This window comes from Argopecten irradians, chromosome 3 (genome assembly GCF_041381155.1).
Source record: "Argopecten irradians isolate NY chromosome 3, Ai_NY, whole genome shotgun sequence".
Classification (NCBI taxonomy): Eukaryota; Metazoa; Mollusca; class Bivalvia; order Pectinida; family Pectinidae; genus Argopecten; species Argopecten irradians.
The window spans coordinates 40,982-55,165 of NC_091136.1; the positions used below are offsets into that span (position 1 = coordinate 40,982).

Consider the following 14,184-nt stretch of genomic DNA (forward strand, 5'->3'; position numbering starts at 1 on the left):
TCACCACTCGGCAACCACAGCCCCAAACAAGGTACTCCAGCTTTTTCACCTTCTAAATAATTTAAACTAATGCGTCCTAGCAGCGTCTTGGTGACAAAAATAAACCAAAAGTTGTCATAAGAATTATAATATATTCTGCTTCCAGGATATACACTTACCGTCGAAAAACTGTTTTTCTAATTGGAGCCTCGAATTGTATTTCGTTCTAATGCTAGAGGACTTGGTATTCTTTTTTATAATAGTTATTCAATATCACATATTTGATACAAATGCAAAATGACAGTGAAAATATGTTAGCAACTATTATTCTGATAAAGGGCTAGAAACTTGCACTTAAAACATAGTATGGTCCAAACAAGGATAGGCTAGATTTTTATGAAAAAAACACCATATTTTGGAAATCATCTGTTTATTCTATATGGCTATTTTAACCTTGTGATAAATTCTACCTTATGCACGAATTTGATATTACAGACACATTTAGAGAATTAAATCCCTAAGTAAATAAGAATTTCTTGGCGCAAAAGAAACCACTTTTAACAGGCACGCTTAGATTACGTCTTCATATCTAGATGACTCCTTAGTCTAACTGCATCTAAAATAAAGCCAACGTATAGATCTGATCAATCAATGCCTCTTACCAATTTAAGTTTTTAGAAAAGAGGTGTGCATGGCTACACACGGTTGATTTTTATTTTTTTATGCAAATGCATCAACCGGCACATAATACTGTGCTTATTTGATAAATAGATCAATTCTGCGACTACAGCACCGACCTTTGATGTCCGATTCCTACTTGTGCACCTTTAATGTATCATATCAAAGCATATAAATCCGAAGAGAAATTATTTTGATGTCATTATATAGTATTTGGTATTATCATTTAACGATGTACAATAATTGATCATAGGTAATGGGGTCTTCTTGCAATCTCAATTTCTGCTCTTTTTTCTTCGTGAAAACAGTCTTTTTATTTCATTGGTTTTTTATTAATTGCTTTGATAACAATGACAAAGTCCCAGTACCCTAAAATTTTAGCAATCAAAAATTATTTCATACATCATTTATTTGATTAATACAAATATTGTGTCGATGAATCACTGAATAAGCCGAATTTGTAGCATATTTTTTTTTACATCTGCATCCTTTATTTCTCCCCCAATATGAAAGTTCTGACAGTACTATGAGTTAAATATTATAAACAAAATATCATTTTCTTGGTTCTATCCTCTATCACAAATGCAACCCATGTAAGTTAGTGCATCTGGTTGATCAAGCTAATCTACATATTGACCTTTGATCTATATCTAAGTACAATCTTGTTTTACATACATATTATACAATAATTTTTACACAATGTTCATTTTAGGGTCATAGATTGAACTAGACAATATGTCGTGTCATCAAGCCAAATTAGGTCAGTGCGACTTATATTTTGAACTTTGACCTACATGAAAAATAACACTTAACATATTTTGACCTTAAATATTTATCAAATGAATATACTGTTGTTTTGACGCTATTTCTTCAACATGCGATCACTAACTAGGATTTAATTATTATGCCATTACCAATAGTTGCAGTTGCGCTCCTTACAGAGAACGTAGGTCTCTATAACATGTGACATACACAAGAGCTCCATGGACCTTAGCTGTCAATAAAATATTGTCAAAGTATGTAGTAGTGGGAAAGTGGTACATTACAAAATAATTCAGTGGGCTGAAAGTACTTTTCTCCCATACTTCACAGGGATATCCCGTGGTTGCTAGGGAAAAGATATATCTATCTTACACAGGGGGGGGGGTGTAAGACAGCTCACACGAACTAGACAATAACGTGACGTCATCAATACATGCGGCGTAACTGCAGCGCGCATTGTAGATGACGTCACTGGCGTCACATGGCGTTCCTGCAATAATGACGTGACGAAAAAGCTGGAAACAGAGTGGAATTTCATCATTTTTTCTACTAAGTATTGGAGAAAAAAATCAAACATGGGTCTGTGAAGTGGACAGGGATATCTCAACCTTCGTGAAAGATTTTGGCCGTAAACCCTCGGCAACCCTCGGGTTGACCGGCCAAAATCTTTCACTCGGGTAGAGATATCCCTGTCCACTTCATAGATCCATGTAAGATTCTATTAGTCTTTCTTTGTCTAAAGATTAAGACATTGCATACAGGCTTAGGAACTCTTTAATATGTTAAATTGTTAATGTCTGATATATTTTTTTTAAAAATAAGTAAACAAATTTCAAAGTACTTGATCCGGAAAGCTACCGGCATATTAATTAGGTTCTTAATGTCTTACACATAATGAGAAGCTGCTTTAAGATGTTCATATATTTGACTTCTCTGGGTTCTTGACAGTAGGGGAGCCTTTCATTCCAGCATACTACTCTACAACTGCTGTACTACTCCGTTATTGTCAATAAGTCGTTATGGTGGCCAATTCGACTCATTTTACCTTGAATTAAGACAGTGCACACATTTCAGGCCATCCTTGACCGACCCTCATTGTTATTATATTAGGACTTTAAACTAACGATGTAAAAATTACAGAGCCACGAATGTAGGAACTAGATTGTTGATTTTTACTGGCTTCCTATTACACCTATAGCCATTTAAGGACAACATCGCATGTACCCAAATGTGTAAAAACTGGGGAGCTGCGGTATCTTTGTTTTTGCAATTCTATTTAAACAGCTACCTATCGCATAATAATGACATTGTTCAAATCAGTCGTCCTATTCCTTTACTAAGCAGGAGCATAAACTGCCGTTTGTATAAATTACGGTGTTGCTCGACCAGGAGACAGAACCAAAACCCTCCTCAAAGGGCGTTAGAATCACAACCTGAATATTATTTTAAACATCAAAGTTTTAGGGTACTCGCGAAGTTTCCCATTCTGTTATTTCTCTTTGTCATCTCATTTCACCTTGTTACGGATTTTGTTCAAAATTTTACGAAGTAACGACGTATGCTGGATAACATGGTATCACTTTCGAAAACTTTGGTTTCCATGGAAACAAAATGGAGGTCTCTGATTGGTTGAAACTTATGTATCATAAGATATATGTGAAAATTGATATAATTGGGTTATGGGGTATGACGAATAAGATATTAACAGTTTTAAATAAATAGTTGTCATTGTAACGAAATAAAGGTCCCCGGATTGGTCAAAATTAAGATTGTATCCCTTGTGGTGCAGGTATTATTTTTAGATTAAGCATATTCTATTTGAAAATTAAATGTTACTTTGTTTCCCTCTTTAATCATTTTAATTTAATCTAAAATAGTTTTTATCAACATAAGAGAGATGGATAATCTTAATTTGTATCTTTTGAATTTGAGTTGCTGACGAAAATACATTTCTTTCCAATAATTATTTGATTTTTGATATTGAAAAAAAACTATTTGTTCACCCAAGAGTTATCTGGTTGTTAGGCTTTCTTGTTCTGTTAGGGAACATACAAGAATAAAAATGCACTAATGTTAAGGTACATTTGTTAGTATACAAAAATGTATATGCTATTTTCCCGGATTTCATTTTTTTGAGCAAGTATCTGTTATAAGATTATACATAAAGCATGTTTTTTTAAAATGGTTTTAAAGTGTGGACAAAATCGATAACATGCCAAATATTTCGCGCAAACCCAATATTTTCAAGTTTTATCCTGACAAAAAGTGATTGTTTTTACTTGAAAATCAATTTGTAGTAAAAATTATTAATAAATATCATTATAAATGGATACATAATAAAAAATTAAGTATCTTTTATTAACAAAAATAATTTAAAAACAAAAAGAAATATGATCAAAAGGTGGCCACAAGGGGCTACATACCAAGTATTTTTAGAAAACATTATTTTAGGCCCTTTATGCCCTTTTAAAAATATCAAATAGATAAAATACACATATCAAGTAGTAATGCACCTAGACTTTTAACATTGCAAAATTTGAAAAGAAAATCGGAGCGTGGGCGGATTTTGTAACATCACCTTTGATATTTATCTTCGATTTGTGATAAAATCATTAATGATACAGCCAAGTGTGATATATCGTTATAAATGCAATCTTGTGTGGTATTTTCAGTCTCAGCAAAGACGCGATTTAAGTGTTTTCAGGATGACTTTTGTCAGGTGAAAGGCCAAATGGTTTTAAATTTACCAGTGAATTGTTCATTTTACACAGTCATTTACTTGTTTTGCTTTAAGATTCCGATTACTTACACACTATCAGATCTGTAATTATATCTTAAATAAAAGTACAATATGCATTACCAGTGTACAATATTGATAATATTGAAAAGTTTCCTCTAGAAAACTTCATGTTTGTTATAGATGATCGGTTGTTTTTAGAAACTCTGTTACTAGAAATTAGAAGTGAAATTATTTCTTACTCTTGCCATAAAAAGAAAATATGCAATGATTCTAAAAAACCAATTGATGGGAGAAATTCAGAAATTAGAAGTACATCTTTAAATGTTGATAATGTTAGTAGGCTTTACATAAGAAATGGAGAAAAAGAACGACACCTTAGATGAAATTTTGAATGTAAGTTAAACTCGGCGTGATCTATCGATTGTAATAATAACGGAAATTCATTATTAAAGGTTGTTTTTTGGTGGGGTCAAAGGGGTCAAACAGACAAAAATAGGCATTTTGACCACTGGTTTCCGTTTTATTTGTCCTAGTGAATTTAATAATACAGTAAATGACAGAAATTATTATTAGTAAAATTGTGATATTTTTGTGAATAACATGATTCCTTTAAGTCTTTGATATGTGCCACAAAACCCCAACACGGTGGTCTCGAAAATAGATATATCTTTAACGTTGTTTAAAACTTTCCCCAGGAATGTACACATAACTTCATTTCTGGAAATCCCAATATTGCATAGGCAAAACATTGATATATTTATCCTAGCGAACAAACACTCAAAGTTGACAAACTGAGATTCTACACATTTATAGTTGAAGTAATTTTGAACAAAACAGTACTTTTTGTATTTGGAATTATAATAAAGAACGACCACAAAACGGTTTTGGAAATCGATGGTATTTCGCAGTTTTACCAGGAAATATCCACGGCAGACGAGATAGTCCTTGGTCCCGGCCAAATCAAAGCGATTCTGACTGATTGGACTGAATAATTGACCATTTTCAAATAGGTCGTATCTATGAAATTTCTGTTTATTTTATGACATGATAACTTAAATTCATACAAAAAGTTTTGAGGCTCATGCAATAGTCTTGGGTATTGCGTGTATTATGGAAATGAATCTGTTTGTAACGTTTCGACCGCACAAACAAAGGCCGTACGACAAGCGTCACTTAGGAATGTGCTGTATGTATTGAGCCGGTTCGGTGAACGTTGAAGTCGCCTCGCTGTTCAAGTTAAAATAGACTATATAAGGTAAGCAGTTGTTTATTTTACGTTTTATAGATATTGATATCACTATCGTTGGATATTAGTATAATGACGTGTGTAATGTTAGAAGTTGTTGTTGTCTGATTTGATTGTTTTTGCAAGCTTGCTGATTCTGACTGTTTATCATAGCGACTGACTAATAACAGATCTAGATTAAAGCGTTCTACGAATCAAAATAGTTTCAATAATCAAAAAATATATATATCCGTTAATTATCTAGGATATGAGTTTCGATATATGAAATGTTGATATCAATTTATGGGTAGAAATTGTAGCATATTTATTCGAACTACAAAAAGTCGCGAAATCATGATAAGAGAGATAAATTTTATAAATCGACAAATAGTAAGTATACCATCTGTTAAATATCTGAATGTCAAATCAAATTAAAAATACTTACCACATCAATAGGATTGGCTCCTTTCTCAAGGAGAAGTTTGACTATTTCCGTATAACCATTTTTCGCTGCTCTTTCTATTGCGTATCCCTGTATAAAACGTTTGTATTATTTATTGAAGACAAGTTTACATTCATAAATACATTCATACACAAGTATACTTACAATCTGTTACCTATCTGAATGTCAAATCAAATTAAAAATACTTACCACAGTAAAAGGGTCGTCATTCTTCTCAAGAAGAAGTTTGACTATTTCGGTATGTCCGTTTTTAGCTGCTCTTCGTAATGCGTATCTCTGTGTAAAACGTTTGTATTATTTATTAAAAACAAGTTTACATACATACATACATTCATACATAGTAAATAGCGCATACATTTCACGTTTCAAAATCTCGATCTCGGTTCCTCTATTTTACTAGTCCGACATTCAATCATCCTAGCTTGGTTCAAACACATATGCTCATTTTTATCTTCAGATTTTATGGTGTGGTGTTTTTATGTCTATGTGATTTTGTAATTTAGCACCATTGATTCAACAGTTTAGTGATAATATCTCGTTGGGAATTATCGGAAACGTGTTGTTTCATTGAGCTGTATCGATCATATTCCAAACACAATTTGAAAAGTTTGTCAACATAGTAATGAGATATGACACTTTCCGCGATATTAGTACGCACTCATATAGGTCAATCACAAGCAAAGTTTAAAAAGTTAGGGTATTTTACCACAGTTTATAATGACATACTTAAAACGTTAGTGTATACAATTGCATGTTACAGAAAAGAGTGAATAATTTACATTATGACAAATAACAATGTTAATTACTTGCTACTTTATGAAGCAAGCATGAGGCAAAGAATGGCATCAATTGGGAATAATTTACGAATCAAAATTATTTTCAAGATAAAAACTACATAAACTATATACGTTGAATGCGTTCTATATAATTTCCACTAAAAGAAATGTTAATATCAATCTATGGATAGAAATTTTAGCGTATTCATTTGAACCGCAAAAATTCCCGAAATCATGTTAAGAGATACATATTTTATTTATCGACAAATAGTAAGTATACCTAAATTCTGTTACCTATCTGAATGTCAAATCAAATTAAAAATACTTACCACATAAAAAGGATTGACATTCTTCACAAGAAGAAGTTTGACTATTTCGGTATGTCCGTTTCCCGCTGCTATTCGTAATGCGTCTTTCTGTGTAAAACGTTTGTATTATTTATTGAAGACAATTTTACATACATACATACCTACATTCATACATAGTAAATAGCACATACATTTCACGTTTCATAATCTCGATCTCGGTTCCTCTATTTTACTAGTCCGACATTGAATCATCCTAGCTTGGTTCAAACACATATGCTCATTTTTATCTTCAGATTTTATGGTGTGGTGTTCTTATGTCTATGTAATTTTGTAATTTAGCACCGTTGATTCAACAGTTTAGTTATAATGTCTCGTTGGGAATTATCGGAAACGTGTTGTTTCATTGAGTTGTATCGATCATATTCCAAACAAAATTTGAAAAAGTTTGTCAACATAGTAATGAGATATGACACTTTCCGCGATATTAATACGTACTCATATAGGTCAATCACAGGCAAAAATTAAAAGTTAGGGTATTTTACCATAGCTTATAATGACATACTTAAAACGTTACGGTATACAATTGCAAGTTACAAAAAAGAGTGAATAATTTACATTATGATTCATAACAACGTTAATTACTTGCTACTATATGAAACAAGCATGAGGCAAACAATGACATCAATTGGAAATAGTTTACGAATCAAAATTATTTTCAAGATAAAAACTACATACACTATATACGTTAAATGTGTTCTATATAATTTCCATTAAAAGAAATGTTAATATCAATTTATGGATAGAAATTTTAGTGTATTTATTTGAACCGCAAAAATTCCCGAAATCATGATAAGAGATACATAATTTATTTATCGACAAATTGTAAGTATACTTACAATCTGTTACCTATCTGACTGTCAAATCAAATTAAAAATACTTACCACAGTAAAAGGGTCGTCATTCTTCTCAAGAAGAAGTTTGACTATTTCGGTTTGTCCATTTTTAGCTGCTCTTCGTAATGCGTCTCCCTGTGTAAAACGTTTGAAATTATTTATTGAAGACAAGTTTACATACATACATACATTCATACACAGTAAATAGCGCATACATTTCACGTTTCAATAGCTCGATCTCGGTTCCTCTATTTTACTAGTCCGACATTCAATCATCCTAGCTTGGTTCAAACACATACGCTCATTTTTATCTTCAGATTTTATGGTGTGGTGTTCTTATGTCTATGTAATTTTGTAATTTAGCACCGTTGATTCAACAGTTTAGTTATAATGTCTCGTTGGGAATTATCGGAAACGTGTTGTTTCATTGAGTTGTATCGATCATATTCCAAACATAATTTGAAAAAGTTTGTCAACATAGTAATGAGATATGACACTTTCCGCGATATTAATACGTACTCATATAGGTCAATCACAGGCAAAAATTAAAAGTTAGGGTATTTTACCATAGCTTATAATGACATACTTAAAACGTTACGGTATACAATTGCAAGTTACAAAAAAGAGTGAATAATTTACATTATGATTCATAACAACGTTAATTACTTGCTACTATATGAAACAAGCATGAGGCAAACAATGACATCAATTGGAAATAGTTTACAAATCAAAATTATTTTCAAGATAAAAAATACATAAACTATATACGTTGAATGCGTTCTATATAATTTCCACTAAAAGAAATGTTAATATCAATCTATGGATAGAAATTTTAGCGTATTTATTTGAACCGCAAAAATTCCCGAAATCATGATAAGAGATATATAATTTATTTATCGACAAATTGTAAGTATACTTACAATCTGTTACCTATCTGACTGTCAAATCAAATTAAAAATACTTACCACAGTAAAAGGGTCGTCATTCTTCTCAAGAAGAAGTTTGACTATTTCGGTATGTCCGTTTTTAGCTGCTCTTCGTAATGCGTCTCCCTGTGTAAAACGTTTGTATTGTTTATTGAAGACAACTTTACATACATACATACCTACATTCATACATAGTAAATAGCGCATACATTTCACGTTTCAATAGCTCGATCTCGGTTCCTCTATTTTACTAGTCCGACATTCAATCATCCTAGCTTGGTTCAAACACATATGCTCATTTTTATCTTCAGATTTTATGGTGTGGTGTTTTTATGTCTATGTAATTTTGTAATTTAGCACCGTTGATTCAACAGTTTAGTTATAATATCTCGTTGGGAATCATCGGAAACGTGTTGTTACATTGAGTTGTATCGATCATATTCCAATCGTAATTTAAAAAAGTTTGTCAACATAGTAATGAGATATGACACTTTCCGCGATATTAATACGTACTCATATAGGTCAATCACAGGCAAAAATTAAAAGTTTGGGTAGTTTTACCATAACTTATAATGACATACTTAAAACGTTAGGGTATACAATTGCATGTTACACAAAAGAGTGAATAATTTACATTATGACAAATAACAATGTTAATTACTTGCTACTATATGAAGCAAGCATGAGGCAAACAATGACATCAATTGGAAGTAATTTACGAATCAAAATTATTTTCAAGATAAAAACTAAATGCACTATATACGTTAAATGTGTTCTATTAATTTCTATTAAAAGAAATGTTAATATCAATTTATGGATAGAAATTTTAGCGTATTTATTTGAACCGCAATAATTCCCGAAATCATGATAAGAGATACATATTTTATTTGTCAACAGATAGTAAGTTTACTTACAATCTGTTACCTATCTGAATGTCAAATCAAATTAAAAATACTTACCACATACATAAAAGGATCGCATTCTTCTCAAGAAGAAGTTTGACTATTTCGGTTTGTCCATTTTCCGCTGCTCTTTTTATTGCGTCTCCCTGTGTAAAACGTTTGAATTATTTATTGAAGACAATTTTACATACATACATACATTCATATATAGTAAATAGCGCATACATTTCACGTTTCAATATCTTGATCTCGGTTCCTCCAATTTACTAGTCTTACATTCAATCATCATAGCTTTATTCAAACACATATGCTCATTTTTATTTTCAGATTTCATTAAGTGATGTTGTAATTTAGTACCATTGATTCAATAGTTAACTGATAATATCTCTTTTGGAATTATTAGAAACATGTTGCTTCATTGAGCTGTATTGATTACATTCCAAACACAGTTTGAAAAGTTTGTCAACATATTAATGAACTATGACACTTTTTGCGATATAACTTAAAACGTTAGGCTATACAATTGCATGTTACACAAAAGAGTGAATAATTTACATTATGATTAATAACAATGTTAAATTACTTGCTACTATTGAAGAAAGCACGAGGCAAACAATGGCATCAATTGGGAAAATCTACGTTTACGAATCAAATATATTTTAAAGATAAAAACTACATACACTATATACGTTAAATGTGTTCGATATAATTTCCATTAAAAGAAATGTTAATATCAATTTTTGAAAGAAATTTAGCGTATTTATTTGAACCGCAAAAAATTCGCAAATCACGATAAGCGAGATACATCTTCATTTATCAACAAAATAGTTAGTATAACTACAATCTGTTACCTATCTGAATGTCAAATCAAATTAAAAATACTTACCACATTAAAAGGCATCGCGATGTCTTTCAAGAAGAAGTTTGACTATTTCGGATATGTCCTTTTTCCGCTGCTTTTCCTAATTGCGTATCCCTGTTTAAAACGTTTGTATTATTTATTGAAGACAATTTTACATACATACAAACGTACATCCAAACATAGTAAATAGCGCATACATTTCGCGTTTCAATATCTTGATCTCGGTTCCTCTATTCTACTAGTCTAACATTCGGTCATCCTAGCTTTATTCAAACACATATGCTAATTTCTATCTTCAGATTTTATGATGTGATGTTGAAATTTATAACCATTGTTCAACTGTTTAGTGATGATATATCGTTTGGAATGGTTGGAAACATGTTGTTTCATTGAGTTGTATTGATCATATTCCAAGTTAGGATCTATTTTACCATAGCTTACATACTTAAAACGTTAGGGTATACAATTGCATGTTACAAAAAAGAGTGAATAATTTACATTATGATTTATAAAAATGTTAATTACTTGCTACTATATGAAGCAAGCATGAGGCAAACAATGACATCAATTGGGAGTAATTTACGAATCAAAATTGTTTTCAAGATCAAAACTAAATGCACTATATACGTTAAATGTGTTCTATTTGATTCTATTAAAAGAAATGTTAATATCAATTTATGGATAGAAATTTTAGCGTATTTAATTCCCGAAATCATGATACATATTTTATTTGTCGACAGATAGTAAGTTTACATACAATCTGTTACCTATCTGAATGTCAAATCAAATTAAAAATACTTACTACAATAAAAGGATTGTCATTCTTCTCAAGAAGAAGTTTGACTATTTCGGTTTGTCCATTTTCCGCTGCTCTTTCTATTGCGTCTTCCTGTGTAAAACGTTTGTATTGTTTATTGAAGACAATTTTACATACATATATACATTCATACATAGTAAATAGCGCATACATTTCACGTTTCAATATCTTGATCTCGGTTCCTCCATTTTACTAGTCTTACATTCAATCATCATAGCTTTATTCAAACACATATGCTCATTTTTATTTTCAGATTTCATTAAGTGATGTTGTAATTTAGTACCATTGATTCAACAGTAAACTGATAATATCTCTTTTGGAATTATTAGAAACATGTTGTTTCATTGAGCTGTATTGATTACATTCCAAACACAGTTTGAAAAGTTTGTCAACATATTAATGAACTATGACACTTTCTGCGATATACTTAAAACGTTAGGCTATACAATTGCATGTTACACAAAAGAGTGAATAATTTACACTATGATTAATAAAAATGTTAATTACTTGCTACTATATGAAGAAAGCATGAGGCAAACAATGGCATCAATTGGGAATAATCTACGAATCAAAATTATTTTTAAGATCAAAACTACATACACTATATACGTTAATTGTGTTCGATATAATTTCCAATAACAGAAATGTTAATATCAATATGTGGATAGAACATTTAGCGTATTTATTTGAACCGCAAAATAATTCGCAAAATCACGACAAGCGAGATACATCTTATTTATCAACAAATAGTAGGTACATGTATAACTACAATCTGTTACCTATCTAAATGTCAAATCAAATTAAAAATACCTACCATATATAAAGCACCGGCTGTCTTCCCAAGAAGAAGTTTGACTGTTTTGATATGTCCTTTTTCCGCTGCTTTTCGTATTGCGTCTCCCTGTTTAAAACGTTTGTATTATTTATTGAAGACAATTTTACATACACACAAACGTACATCCATACATAGTAAATAGCGCATACATTTCACATTTCAATAGCTCGATCTCGGTTCCTCTATTCTACTAGTCTGACATTCAGTCATCCTAGATTTATTCAAACACATTTTGCTAATTTCTTTCTTCAGATTGTATGATGTGATGTTAAAATTTAGCACCATTGTTCAACGGTTTAGTGACAATATATCGTTTGAAATGGTTGAAAACATGTTGTTTCATTTAACTGTATTGATCATATTCCAAAAACATTGGATTGACACTCTTCTCAAGGAGAAGTTTAACTTTGTTTACATGTCCTTTTTCCGCTGCTTTTCGTAATGCGTATCCCTGTATAAAACTTTTGTATTATTTTTTGAAGACTATTTTACATACATTCATACATAGTCAATAGCGCATGAATTTCACGTTTCAATATCTCGATCTCGGTTCCTCTAATTTACTTATATAATATGCAATCGTCCTACCTTTATTCATATACATATGCTCATTTTTATCTTCAGATTTTATTAAGTGATGTTGTAATTTAGCACTATTGATTTAACAGTTTAGTGATAATATCTCGTTGGGAATTATTGGAAACATGTTGTTTCATTTAGCTGTATTGATCATATTCCAAACACAATTTGAAAAGTTTGTCAACATAGTAATGAGCTATGACACATTTGGGGATGTCAGTATGCAATCATATGAACCAATCACAGGAAAAGTTTTAATATTCAGGGTATTCTACCAAAGCGGATTATAACATACTTAAACGTAAGGTTATACAATTGCCTGTTACAGAGTTGAATTATTTACATTATGATTAACAACAAGGTAAAAAATGCTTCAACGCTTACAAACGGTGTTTGTTTTCTCTATCAAAGTCAGTCTTTTTCTTCAGTTACAAAGTTACTTTACACCATTAACAGCATTGAAAAGTTTGAGCTTCTTATTTTACTTCAACAGAAAAACCTGAAAAAATTGTTAATTGCGTCCCGAAAATATCTATTTTCCCGGATTTCATTTTCTTATTATTATTGCTTTTTATAAAGGATCTGCTATATTATTATAAATATGGCATGTTTCTAAAATGTTTTAAAAGTGTGGACAAAACCGCTAACATGCCAAACCCAATACCCTTATTTTTCATGTTGTCAAAATTAAACATTTATTGCATGAAAAATCAATTTGTAGTCAAAATAATTAGTAAATATCATTATAAATGTGTATGCAATAAAATATTGATGTATCTTTCATTAACATTAATAAAGAAAAAAAACATGTTGAAAAGGTGGCCACAAGGGGTCCCCTTGACACATACCCAGAGTATTCCTAGCAAACATCATTTTAGGCCCTTTATGCCTTTTTAAAAAGGCAAAATAGATAAAAAGCACATATAAAGTATTAATGTACATACAAAATGTAGACCTATAACACTGCAAAATTTGAAAACAAGAGATCTCAGAGGGACCCTCTACAGAATGATCTATGCCTGACAATGGAAAGAGGGATCTTTCCCTGCTTGTCAAACTTTTTCAAACATACTACATATGAAATTTGAGACAGATCTCTTCAGTACTTTCATAGAAAAAGCGGTAACAAAATTCAACAATAAAATCAAAGATGGCGGCCGGTTGGCCATCTTGTTGACCAATCAGTCCCACTATGCACAATTAGAGCCCAAGGGATACCTACGTATGGAATTTGAGAAAGATCCCTTCAGTAATTTCTGAGAAATAGCGGTAACAAACTCTAACATTCAAAATCCAAGATAGCTGTCAGGCGGCAATCTTGTTGACCAATCGGTCCCCAAATGCACTAGGCACAAGTAGGACACTAAGGAAACCTGCATGTGCGATTTGAGACAGATCCCTTCAGCACTTTCTGAGAAATAGCAATAACAAAAATTGTT

The 14,184-nt window shown here is 31.3% G+C and overlaps 1 protein-coding gene across 1 annotated transcript in view; it reads right to left on the reverse strand.

The window, feature by feature from the left end:
• The window catches only part of LOC138320165 (ankyrin repeat and SOCS box protein 3-like), a 46,022-nt gene extending 34,494 nt beyond the window's left edge, over positions 1 to 11,528 (reverse strand). The window contains exons 1-2 of the mRNA XM_069263212.1: positions 11,317 to 11,528; positions 5,830 to 5,916 (exon numbers count right to left, since the gene is read on the reverse strand). Of these exons, the coding sequence (XP_069119313.1) occupies positions 5,830 to 5,916; positions 11,317 to 11,484 (255 nt within the window). The 5' untranslated portion in view covers positions 11,485 to 11,528. The remainder of the gene's footprint in view (positions 1 to 5,829; positions 5,917 to 11,316) is intronic.
• Positions 11,529 to 14,184: the final 2,656 nt, after the last annotated feature.